The following is a 13,460-nucleotide window of genomic DNA, read 5'->3' as shown; positions in this document are numbered from 1 at the left end:
ATGTGGATATCCACCTGTTCCAATACCATTTATTGAAGAGACTGCCCTTTCCCCATTATGTGTTCTTGGCACCTTTGTTGAAAAACTGATGGACCATGAATGTGTGGATTTATTTCTGGGCTCTCTATTCTGTTCTGTTGGTCTGTGTATCTGTTTTTATGCCAGTACCATGCTGTTTTGATTACTATAGTTTTGTAGTCAATTTTGAAGTCAGGTAAGGTGGTGCCTCCAACTTTGTTCTGTTTGCTTAAGATTGTTTTGGCTATCCAGGGTGTGGTTCTATGGGTTGTTGTAAAGATCAAATGAGATAACACACAAGACCTTCGCCGAGTTCCTAGAATATAGCAGTTACCTAATAAATGATAAGCCTGCAATGTAGGTGTTATTTTTGTGATTTCACAAATGGGAAAATTAGGACCCAGGAAATTTAAGAGCATGTTCAAAGTAAAAAACAAAACAAACAACAACAAAAAAACATAAACCCTGGAGATGAAATTCAATTCAAATTTACATCTTCTGGCTCCAAAGGCAAGCCCTCTTCTTACCCTACACATCACTTTCCCAATGCCTCGAGTAGTGTAATCTTCATTGAAGGGGACCTGGCCCTGAAATCTGTGGGTTCAGTAGCCTTTGGGACCTTGCTCTAAGGAGCCGTTTTGCAGAATTTCTTTGTGTTTTCTGCTTGTTCTGTCTGCAAACAAAGGAAGCCTATTGGTGGGCTACTTCCCTCCAGGGTGTTCCCTGTTCCTTTTCCTGACTTGCACTCACCCTCCTACCATGATGCCAGGGCTGAAGACTATGGGTTTGCAAAGGGGAGTTCCAGTTTGGCTCTTGAACCCCTGATCAAGACAGTCAGCAGGAAATGACAGCCAAGATATACTACCCTTTCAAAAACCCTGTGCCTACAGTTAACCTGAAAAAGACATGGACAAATAAAACATCCTTACCATATAGGTTGATTGTTCTCATAAATTTATTACTTTTATCAGTAGGGGCTGTATTAATCCATTTCTTACAAGGGAAATGGTTGTGATCGGAGAAGCATGGCTTTTTTTTTTTTTTTTTTTTTTCTTTTCAAACCATTTCATGAGTATGTTCTTCACAATGATTTCTTAACATCTCTGCACTACTACCAGAGTTTTCTGGGAGAGGATACTTTTGACAGAAAGACTCCTTTTTCTTCATAATGCTCCATGGCCTTGCCTTTTCTCCTCTGAAAATAAATTATTTCTCATTGGATATTATTGTGGCTTTTTAATCTCTAAAGCTGAGCATGTGTGATTTCAAAGGTTATAAGCGTTATAAAGGCAAAATACCTTCTAGGCTTCTGCTCCCCTGTGACTCCTTATACAAAAAGAAAAGGAAAGAAAGAAAACTCGAATTTAGAAGATGGTGGTTGGGATGTGTGTGGGACACGAGACAGACCTCCTCATTTTACCCTACTTGGCAGCCCCCTTCTACTTGGCACTGTGGCATTACACTGGAGTGGGTTGGCTGGAAAGAACTTCAGGGTCCCCGCTTCTCACTGGAAAAAGTATAGTATCCACATTCATGAGCTTTACTACATGGGGGAAAAAAACAAAAAAGCCCTCAGGGTGGAGAAGCACGTATTCCTCTCAGAGGGTGGGGGATTTACATGAGTAACTTCCAGTCATGTTAATGGGAATTAGAAGCCTAAACCTTCCCTTCCCCCTCACCAATCCTTGAAAGAGCAGCCTCCTTTGTCCCAACTCCTTTGAATAGACCCAGAATCAACTTTCCACCATCTAGGTATATTCTTGGCAAGAAGAAGAAATGTACACAATAGCCTCGGGCGTTTCTGCCAGACATCCCAGCTTCTAGGAGCAGAGGGCAGGAGGTGGCTTGCGCACAGCTCTCGGGCTGGTGGAGAGCTCTTGGAAGAGTGGCCAGTGCCCAGTGGCCTCCTCCTTTGAGGATGGAACTTATTATGTGCCATTGGAAAGGACAGATGACTGGTTTCCTGTTTACAGATTAAGGGTAAAGGAGCAAGTGTACCAGGAATGTTATTCCTCTTATTGGCAATTTAGACTTTTATCAGATACCCTCAGTTTAGGGGATTCACAGCGTCGCAGCCACCCCACTCCCTACCTCCTTTCTAAACGCAAGCGCTGGACTGAATATGGACATGCTGCAGGTCCTGCCTAGGAAGCTCAGGGATGATTTGAAAGAGAAGAATCCAGGCATGAAGAAATCAAAATTAACCCCAGCAGAATCCTCCCCACCCCCCTCTCATTATGCAGTTGGGGAGGAGTCAGGAAGGCATTCTGTTGATTTCTTGCCCAAGATAATCCCTGCTAAGGAATTAATGCGCAGAGCAGATGGTGCTGTCTCATTTCCAATGAAAAGAATCAAGGAAGATAGTCTGTGCAATTATTTTTAATGGCTTGTGTGGTGATCTTCTTAATTTGTGAGAAAATGTTTCATCTTTTGTTAAAACTGGCCCCAGTCACATAGCTGTTTGTGCTGAAGATTAAGGCATCACAGAGCCCCCCATCCTGTTAACATCGTCCTGAGAATCTTATTAGATGGGGCATTTCAACCAGGAGGCATCTTCCTGTAATGTCTTGTATGTGTGGACCAGAGTGATCAGAGTGTAAAGATGATCAACACTTCCCTATGCGATACCCTCACTTTGCAACACGGCTGCAGAACTGGCAAAGTCCTGCCATTTATTACCTACATGAAGACTTGGCCCTCTGGTATAATGAAACACACATGGGCTAGGAACTCAGGCTAACACAATGGCCATATAAGCTCTTATCTTTGAGTTTGCCAGAAGACATGGCCTGAAAACAGTTAAACAGCCAATCCACATTTATCAGACTTCTACCATGTGCCTAGTACCATGGAGGAAACAGAACAACTAAGTCAGTATTTGATGTTTACAACAGACCGTCCAGAAATGTCTGCGTATCCCCGTATTCATGAATACCACCAATTGAGGGGTAGGTGCCGGGCAGCTAGCCAGGATCTCTCAATAGCTGGGCACATGTGTTCACATACTGGTTCCCACTCATCCAGATTCATGTTCATGGTAGAGTCTTCGCTTGCAGATCTCATTCAGTGCACATAACCGCCCTGTAAGGTATTGATTATAATACCTATAATGGATGACCACAAGACATGAGCCTTCAGCCTTACTTGGAACAAGTAGAAACCCTGAGGTCCACAACACATAACCTGGTCCAGGGCTTTTGGTAGCCTATGTTCTTTTCAGTGAACAAAGATAAACCTGTGTCAAAAAGGAAATGAATAGATGCTAACCTATGAGGCACTGATATAAATCATCACACAAAGGAGAGAATAAATTGGAAAAAATAATGCTCAGATTCCTTTGGAATGGGCAAGGGGCTCTTCAGTCAAGAAAGACCCAGATTATGTGATAGAAGCTTTGGGGAGGTGAGGAGAAATGAGGTGTCGGGGCCCAAGAACCAGAAACAGTTCTTGAATGCTATTCAAAAAATGTCCTAAGGGGGAAACCTAAGAAAAAGTAAGGAATCTGGAAATTGCTTTCACCGCATGGCTTTATCAGTGAAGGTAGGAGAGAGGGTATCCTAATGAATGCTGACTTACCTATTCTGCTGATTCCCACAGCACACAGGTAACACTTCTGCTTTCTCTTTGCAGAGCTGATGAGATTTTCTGACCACGGGGCTGCTATTAACACTGAGAAGCGTTTTCCATGTGAATTTTGTGGACGGGCGTTTTCACAGGGCTCTGAGTGGGAAAGACATGTGCTGAGACACGGCATGTAAGTCGGGCCATCTCAAGGATGCCTTTGTCCAAAGCAAGAGGTAGGGAGGGAGGGAAGGGCTCTCGTTTTGGTTCCCCTGACAGTATATACACCCCTCTGTGTCACATTTCTGGGCCATGGGAGGAGAGGCAATAGTGAGGAACCAAGTTTCTCCTTTTCTGTTGTTTTTTAAAATGGTCACCCAGCCGCAAGTCAAATAAGGAAAAAAATCATCTTTATTAACGACCAGTCCCACTCAAGCCCATGTGCAGAAGTATAGTGTTTTCTCCAGCCAATGTCCCTTTAGTTTTCATTAGCATGACATTCTATAATAGAACGTGAATCGAAGTCAAAAGATATGGCTTCTGTCCTGCCTCTGTGACTGACCATTCCCTGAGTGGCCCTGAACATTCCCATGTACTGCCTTGGGGACAGAGCTAGCTTCTGCCTGCCTCCCAGGTAGGTGAGAGCATACTTGTAAAATACTTATGAGATTCCTGAACATAAAATCAGCCCCTCAACAAGGCACCGTTAGTCCACCAGACACAGAAAGAACCGAGGATGTGGTCTTTTCAGGAGGAAACATGGCTTGTGTGGTGATATGAAGCCTGAAGCTTGATCCCTGAAGCCTCAAGGGTCTAGACCTCAGAGAATATAACCACGCTTCCCAAGACATGGGTTCCATCTTTAAGTTTTTGCTTTTAGTTTGTTTTCATGATTTGTTTCAGGACCTGACAAATAAATCTTTAGTACCTGAGTTACTCTTTTAGACTTAATAAATATAACCAAATCTCCAAGCTTCTGGGTTCAGCTGATGACTTTGAGCATAAGACAATTCCTGCTATTACCACTGATGATCCAGTAGAGGAAGTAACATAAAATGATTATGCTTATCTAGAAACAAAACATGGTGTAATCAATGTATAATATAATAATGGATACTTCTGTAAGTTTAAATCTTTAAGATACAGAAATATATGACCTAAGCAAAACATAGCAGGGATGAATCACTTGGTATTTTGTCATACACCATGGCATTTGTTCAAAGGAAACCCCAAGGCTTTTATAGGATCAGGAAAATAAAGACACTTGAGGGTTTTTATTATTTATTTGTTTAATAAGAAAATATATATACTATACTCATCTGTCTCTTCGATAAATGTTTTTTCAGGGCGTTGAATGACACCAAGCAGGTGAGCAGAGAAGAAATCCACCCAAAAGAGATCATGGAGAACAGTGTTAAAATGCCCTCCATAGAGGAAAAGGAAGATGACGAGGCCATTGGGATAGACTTTTCCCTAAAGAATGAAACAGTAGCCATCTGTGTAGTAACTGCCGACAAATCTCTCCTGGAGAATGCAGAGGCCAAAAAAGAATAAGCGTTTGGTGAAATCCTTAATCAAACCTTACTTGAACAGTGATGAAAAAGTGGGAGGGCTGGCTTGGGCTGAGAAGGGAGGGACAGAAAAGAGAAGACAGAACAAAGCTGCTTTTTAGGACTGAACAATCTATTTTCAAAGCACTGGTACCTGTGTGAGTGAGTATGTAAATTAAAGTTATTTAAATGGTTGGAATATGTGGCTCCTTTTCCATCACTACATCTTTTCTTCCGGATCTTCATCATGGAAGTTTCATTTGTTGCGGAATATGGAAGCACCTCCCAAGGGTACGGTGCACCCTGTGGTGGTCTTGGACAGTATATGGAAACAGAAGCTCCGTGACAGTAGAAGACTTACCATTGGGGAGCAACTTTTGACGCACAACTTTTGGTGCGTTTTCTAGTTTTAATACCTTAAGCTTTTCAAGACCTAACTGCAGCCGCTTTGGGAAAAAAACAAAAAACAGAAAACAAAAAAAAAAAAACTGCTTTGCATAAAACAGTCACCTGTTTCCTAGTACCTCAAACTTAACCAAGGGAACTCTCTGCATTTGTCAGTACTACCTGTCGTCGTTGTGGTTAAATGTAGAGAGAACTGCTGGGCAAGATGGTGAATGGAGAAAAAAAAAAAGAGTTTTAAAGAAAGGAACACAAATTGTGCTTAAAATCCCCATGTGGGTTTTATTTCTTAAAATACTGTGATTTTTTTAATTATTTTAGTAAAAAACAAAACAAAAAAAAGAAACAGACTTTAATTATTAGATAACTGTTTGTGAATTGTCATCCTTTATTCCAGGTAAGCTGTTTATTAGTGTTCAACTATAATTTAGAATTTGGTAGATTCATGTGAGCTAATTTTAAGGTGATTGTGGAGTTTTGTTTGCCACATGTTTATTTTCTATCAATTTGAGTGTTACAAACACAGCACAATTCAGTTTTTCATATGAATTGTTTTTCGTGTGTGTGTTGTTATTGTTTTAATTTCGGGCAAGGGAGATTTAGTTTTTTGTGAATAGGAATGTTTTTATTTTAAACATGGAAATAACAAAGAAGTTAACTTTCTTTTTTTTTTTTTTTTTTTAATTTAACTAAAGAACCAAACTTTCGGCACAGCTATGCAGCTTGTGGGCCAGACGAGGAGGTCCTCCTCACCCTTTTGTTGCCTGTCAAATTCACGCATTATCCGTCTCACACAAATAATTTCTGTTAGGATTGGCTGGCTTTTGTGTGTGATTTTAAAATCTGTGTTTTGTTTCTGCTGGCATTTGTGTTTTACGGGGGGTTTTCATTTATTTAGGGGACGAGGGGATGTGCTAGAATCCCATCCCTTTGGTGAGAGTGGACAAGAAATAACATATATCCTACAAGGAGCCTGGAGAACTACTTTCTTTTTTTTTTTTTTTTTAAGTCTAGCTGCCAGCTGCTCTGTCCCCCATATCAGCTTTTTCAGGAGGGAGCAGCTTAGACGAAATCTAAGCTTACATTTATAATATGTTCTGATTGTGAACAAAGGGTTTCGTTCCAAAAAATAGAAAAGAACTTTTCTTGAAGCCTAGGTTTTAGAAGCCCGTGTGTGCGTGTGCTTGGATGTGCGTGTGTGTGTGTGTGTGTGTGTGTATGTGTGTGTGTGCATGTGTGAGTCCTTTGGTTTTCATGTTTTGTTTTTTTTTTTACTTGGAAGGGTTGTGGGAGGGTGGGAGGGAAGAAAGGGAAGGGGAATTGCTGAGATGACAGTGTCCCACACAGCTTCAAATAAAATCCATGGAAAGATGTTGCATTTGTGGAATAAGTGCTTACTTGAAAAGCATGTTCTTCTTTTATTTTCTTACTGTTAAGAATTTTATTTGTAGGGTGTATTTAATTTTTTAAGCGGATGGGGGCACATCATGTGGAAACCCCAAGAAAATGGGGAAAGTGCTGAACTTATCCAGACAAAGAATTCATTTGTGTCTATATTTGTTTTAATTGCCTCATTTCAAATGTATTAAACCAGTTCCATACCTGGAATTCTGGGTGTTTGGTAATGGTTTACCCAAAAACAACAAAAAAGAAAGAAACGAGAAAAAAAAAAAAAGAAACATAATTGTGACGATCGCTTTTAATCACTACTTTATTTTTCAAATAACATGTAAATATTGTAATCCATTGGATTTTGTTTTGCTAACCTGTTAATAAAAATATGGGACCATTATCCTTTTAACAAGGCTAGAATGTCATTTTTTTTCTTTTTCAAACATATACCTGATATTTTGTGGCCGCACATTTTGGATGCATTATTATAATTCTGTTGACTGTAATGACATAGAATTTACAACATTTTTTGTTGTTGTTTAATTTATACAGAGGACATTTTTTTCAGAGCTTGAGAGAAGAAAATAAATAGCAAAATGATAACCTATTGACTCTAGTAACCAGTGTTTCCCAAAACTTCATAAAAGATAGGGAGACCCTGAGTCCTTGAAGCCAAGGGTTTAAAACAAAACAAAATTAAAAAAAAAAAACAAAAAAACCACAAGTAGGTTATTCAAGTTGTTTGCAACATACATTTTGTAATGAAATGTGAGAAATTAATAAAGAATTTTTTTCACATGTGTCTATGTGCATCTGTTGTAAATCATTTACAGATATGACTACAGATAGGAAATCTAGAAATATTACAGCACTATCTTTCAATGCTTGTACATGAGATATTTTAAGTCATTGAATCTACACAGGTATGGAAAGCCAAGGTAAAGCTGAGGTGAGGTTGAGGTTCAGCTGAGATTTTCAAATGTTAGTATTTCTGCATCAGGTATTCATCACTAACTGAGGGAGTTTTAGGGAAGGAATATTTTCCATCAAAAATGTGAAACAAAGTGATGTGTGAACTTCAGAAGGAGGAAGTGCCAGTGATTAAACAGCATCTGGGGACCCTGAATCCACAAGCACAGTCACTTTAAGCTAACTGCAAGTCACACCCACTGCACAGGATCCATTTCAGTATTGCCCCACTTGCTTATGAAAGCCTGTGCCACAAACTACCTTACTGCACATCCTGCAGTTGTAATTGTCACCATTAGCTTATTCTTTGAGCTACCCTGTTATAAATCAATGGAAAAATTAATAGTCCTGAAGCCTAGAAGAAAAGGAAATTAAAATCAACAACATAATTATTAACTCAGATTATTATTACACTATCTGCCTCTGCCAGTGTTAGAAGTATGGCTCCTGGATCATTTGTTCAGTGTTCATTCCAAAAACTTGGTTCTCACCCTTCCTCCTCCCCATCCCTATCAATAAGATCGCGTTCTGAGTAACGTTTTATATTCAAATACTCAACAGATACTCAACCTTTTCTAAGGACTGCAGGTTGAGAAGTTTCTCCTGTATGTTTTCAGAAAGGAGAGAAAGTGACTTAATGGACTTCACTGCAGTAAACATGGTCTCCATGAAATATTTTATGAACAATGCTTTTACTGAGTTCATGTCTAATCCATATTCTCACTTTGTTTATGTGAAATAAATGGAATTTATTGCTATATAAGTCATGGTAGGGGCTGCAACGAGGCAAATCCTGAAATCTCTGGCCTAGCAGCATAGAGATTTGATTCTTACACATATTCCCTGTGAATGTCTGTGAGGTGTCCTAGACCTGTTGACTCGGGGGTCTGGGTTGCTCCATCTGGTGATGCTGTCATCTCAACACATGAATCTCAAGGTCAATGCTGAGAGCTTGGAAGTGTTTTACCCACTCAAATGCCTGATCCAGGAAGTAGCACACATCACTTTCAGTCTCTTTTTATGGGCTGGATCTAGTCGCATGGTTCCACCTGTCCACAAAGGGACTGGTAAGTGTATGAGCTTCCAGTGTGCTTAGGAAGAACACGTGACCAAGCAGCCTCCACCGTAGTCAGGAACTGGTAGAGAAAGAAACTGTTCTTTGGAAGGTACAGGATGCTGATCCCACCGCATTGCCCATGCACTTAACCAAGATTTCGGAGCAAATATTTGGTGCTAGCTATATCAAGAAACAGGACAGACGTGAGATGTGTCTTCTGACAGCTCGTGAATAGTGAGCATAGATATGCAACATTTGGAGATGTGACTTCCACTGGAGATGTTTGGGGCTTGCTGGACCCGTTAGCTTCCTGGTGTGAGGCTTTGACTGCACTTCTGCATTGATCGTGGCAACCCTTGGGAAACATGGTCTTGATGGTAAATGTGTTTTTTTCTGTCCATCCAAAAGAACATACTTGACTTAGGGAGGCATAAAAGAAATTGGTTACTCACATACATTCGTCAAGTCTTTTAGTCCTAAGTTTAACAAAACTTACTGTATGTTCTTTCCTTACAACTATACTTATTGATTCACTATTTGCCACCATTATGGCATACCTCTCAGAGGAATAAGCTTAGCAAAACAAAAGTATCTCTCACTTCCTTTCACTTGTACACTTGTGTGTACACTCCACTCATGCAAACAGGTGGAGCTTTTAGGATTGGAGAAGTCTTTACCTTCGGAATTTAAAACTTTATGTTTACAATTATTAATGTGACAATATTAGAGGAGACATCAAAATAAAGTCACTTTCCTACTTCCCACATCCATATCCAGGAATGTTTTCTACTAGTTTCATTCCTGAGCACTTTTTACATGGCTCTAATCAATTTTAAAACGTCCTTTTTTTCACTTAATAGTATATTTTCCATGTTGCTATAGAGTCTTCACAACTAAAAATGTTCAAAACTACATAACATTGAATGGAAACACATAACTATAATATATAACTCATGAGTGATTGAACATTTAGATTTTTAGATTTTGCAATATTATAAATAATAATGTAGACAACATCTTGCCCATGGCATCCCCAGCCACACTTTTGGATAATTTCATTAAAATAAATTATCAAAGGTACAATTAGCATTCAAAAGGGTATTATTAATTTGCACCAACACCAGCCATGAATGGAAGTAATAACTTAATCATGTCCTTGAATATACAAAAGAGAGGGCAATACCATGATCATGAATGTACGTTCTAAAGTCAGCCCACCTGGATTCAAATCCCAGGTGACCCACTTGATTGTGTGATTTCAGGCAAGCTACTTAAACCCCGTTGTCTTAGTTTCCTTATTTGTAAAATGAAGATAACAATATTCAACCATTCATTTTGCATACTTTTATTGCAATATAAAAATTTCTAGATATTTTATCATAGCCCAGATATTCACAATTGAGAGGCTGGATTTTCATATTTGAGTTATCTCTAAAATGATGTTAAGACTCAACAAAATGTGCTTAATTAGAAGGAGAAGAATTCTTAGTCAATTTTGTATGGCCCAAGACCTACTGAAAACTATGATGCCAACACTGATGGCAAGCACCAATGATAAATTGTTTATGTTGACTTCATTTGGGGCTTGCAGAGACAATTCACAAAACAGTATAAGGTCATTCAGAAACAAGGAGGAGGGAGGAACTGGCCGCCTGAGGGATGGGGAGTGGTTAACACTGGAAAAGCTAGACCATTGAACAGAGTCTTAAATGACTAGTCTGGAGTATATGCCAGGAAGAAAAAGTGATGGAGAGAGGACATTCCAGGTGGAAAAGGGGGCATTTATGCAATCATAGAGGTGAAAAGTGCTGAGCCTGGTGTTCTGGGAGTGGCAAGTGGTATTGGATGACCCGATGAGGAATGCCAAGAGAGGAAGATAAGCCAAAGCTAGAAAGGTTGATCAGAGAATTCATGAGGGCGTCCAATATCATGCCAAAGAGTTTCCATAAAGAAGTGGGGATGCCTGTAAGAGTTGTGAACTCAATAAAAGGGATTGACACAATCAGATTTAAGTTTAACAAAGACTATATTCAACTAACAAAGGCAATGGTGGTTGGTTAATTGCCTGCCCAATAGCTATCACTCCCATTTTTCTTACTTAGTTGAAGCCTAATTTTAATTGGAATGGTAATGTACCCAGTTTTAAAAAATATATTTCTCAGCTTCCCTTGCAGCTAGGAACACCATATGTCACATTTCTGGCCAATGAAATGTAAGCTGAAACTTTCTGGGAAACTTTTGTTTTCCAATTATAGATATCACCTTTTTCTCCACATTGCATTCTTCTCCCCTTCTACATCCCCTTCTACCTCCTCTCCTCCTTTTTATTCTTTCTGGAACATGGAGCAGCCATGTTACAACCATGAGACCACAGGAGTGTGAAAGTGTGATGCTTTCTAAAGTATGACCTACTGGTGCCCCAGAAAGTTGAAGGAGGCTGGGTTCCTAAATGCATTGTGGTTATGCTGTAGAAGCCTAATTGGACTCATCCTGAATTTCTTCTGAGATGGAATTGGGAGGGGGAAAGACATTTGTTTAAACCACTGTTACTTCGGTTTTTTGTTATTTATAACTGGAAGGAGTTTCTACTGCTGTAAAGTGATAGCCAGCTGAAGTCAAGATAAGTTCACTGCAATTGCATTCTTTAACTGAACCTCCTGAGTGAAAAAATTCCAAAAGCAATGGTAAGATGGAAGCCTCTGTGTTCTATATTGACTGAGCTTCAGCCGGTGATTTCTTAAAGCCCTCTGGAAGGGAGAATTCGACTCCAGCAGTCACATTGTGTCACAGAGCTATGAGGGGGCTATTTAAGGCCAAATTGTAGGTGGGAAATATGAGGAATCACATCAGCCTCTCCCATCTCACTGTCTTCTCTATTCGCCTCAGGTAGAGAACAGAAAGGAAATAGGAAAGGAAGTATTGATAAAATGTTTCCAGTAAGCTTCTCTGGCAGGACCTGGGAGTTGATAGGGAATAGCATTCTATCATAGAAATTATAAAGTGCCTTGAAATATCATGATCATCATTTCCTGAAAATGTCAGTTCCTTTCTAAACAACTCGCACTGCACGCATCTTGAGTGCTAAACTTTTTTTCTCTTCTGGAATTACCTCCCATTGAAGACTCAGCCTAAATGTCACTTCGGATGTGAAGCCTTCCTTGCCTCCCTATGAGTCACAAGATATAGACTATCACCCTATCTATCACCTATCCACCATCTTAATAAACATTTATGGAAGGCTCATTATGTTCCAGGAGTCGTTCTAAATAGTTTATACACATCATCTCATTTAATCCTTGTATTGATTTTCCTAAGACTGTTGTAACAAATGACTACAAACTTGGTGGTTTAAAACAACAGAAATGTATCCTCTCAGAGTTCTGGAAGCCTGAAATGGAAAATCAAGGTGTCATTAGGGTTGGTTCCTCCTGGAGGCTCTGTGGGAGAACCTGATTCGTGCCTCTTTCCTAGTTTCTGGAGGCTGTGGGAAAGCCTTGGTGTTCCTTGGCTTACAGACACATTACTCCAGTCTCTGCCATCTCTCCTCACATCACCTTCTCTTCTGTGTCTTTTCCCTTTCCCTAAAAGGATACCTGTTATTGGACTTAGCACGCACCCTAATCCAGAATGATCTCCTCTCAAGATCCTTAATAACATCTGCAAAGATTCTTTTTCCAAATAAGATCAAAGTCACTGATTCTAAGTACATGTATCTTTGGGGGTGGGGGGAACCCACTACAGTCCTCCTAAAAAACATATGAAGTGACTACTATTATTAGCTCCATTTTATAAATCAGAACACTTAGTGAAAGGCTAGATAATTGCCCAAGATTCACAGCTCAGGAGGGGTGGAGCACTTCAAGCAGCCAGTGTGCATTCCCTTAACCACTGCTGTTCACCCTTCTCTTTGTCTTATTTGTTGTTGCCTCCCTAGTGCCATGCACAGAACTTGGCCCTGAATCAGGACTCAATAAATGTCTGTAGAAGAAATGGATGGATGGATGGATGGATGGATGGATGGATGGATGGATGGTGAAATGTTCTTCTCTCCCCCACCCCCACCCCACTCAGCCTCTAAGTAGCTGAGACACATTGCTGTCAGATGCAGCTAGCCTTTTTAAATTCAAATATATTCCTGTTGATACCAAGTGTTAGTTCTCATCTGATTTGGCATCAATGTTACATTTTCTTTCAGAGCTCGATATTGCTTTTTAAAATATCTAAGTAAAATATGCAGCTTGGTAGATGAAAAATGTCTTTGTCTGCAACTCCAGGCTCTCTCTGAGAAAATGCCAGAGAACTCAATACCAACACTCCCCCTTCAGAGGTCACCTTGACCCTCCTCCTCCTTCCTTGCCTAGAGGTGGATAGGAAATGGATGAAGAGATACCCTGGGTCTGAAAATTATAATAGACAGCAGCAGTGACCACTGCTAGAGGAGGGGAGAAAAGCCAGAATTGGCTGTGATGGGAGTGGAGACCCTTGGCTGTGACTAACAGGGCAGACTGTGT

The 13,460-nt window shown here is 40.0% G+C and overlaps 1 protein-coding gene across 7 annotated transcripts in view; it reads left to right on the top strand.

Annotated features, from left to right (window-relative positions):
• The window catches only part of ZNF462 (zinc finger protein 462), a 152,261-nt gene extending 146,643 nt beyond the window's left edge, over positions 1-5,618 (top strand). For 5 of the 7 annotated variants that reach the window (XM_017876697.1, XM_017876696.1, XM_017876692.1 and 2 more), the window contains 2 exons: positions 3,649-3,772; positions 4,926-5,325. In XM_017876697.1, coding sequence (XP_017732186.1) covers positions 3,649-3,772; positions 4,926-5,133 — 332 coding nt within the window. In that variant the 3' untranslated portion in view covers positions 5,134-5,325. Of the gene's footprint in view, positions 1-3,648; positions 3,816-4,925 lie in introns of all 7 variants that reach the window. The other 2 variants (XM_017876699.1, XM_017876698.1) reach the window with 2 other exon arrangements.
• The last annotated feature ends 7,842 nt before the right edge of the window (positions 5,619-13,460 follow it).

This window comes from Rhinopithecus bieti, unplaced genomic scaffold, assembly GCF_001698545.2.
Source record: "Rhinopithecus bieti isolate Rb0 unplaced genomic scaffold, ASM169854v2 scaffold_9663, whole genome shotgun sequence".
Classification (NCBI taxonomy): Eukaryota; Metazoa; Chordata; class Mammalia; order Primates; family Cercopithecidae; genus Rhinopithecus; species Rhinopithecus bieti.
This window is presented reverse-complemented; position numbering and strand designations above follow the sequence as displayed.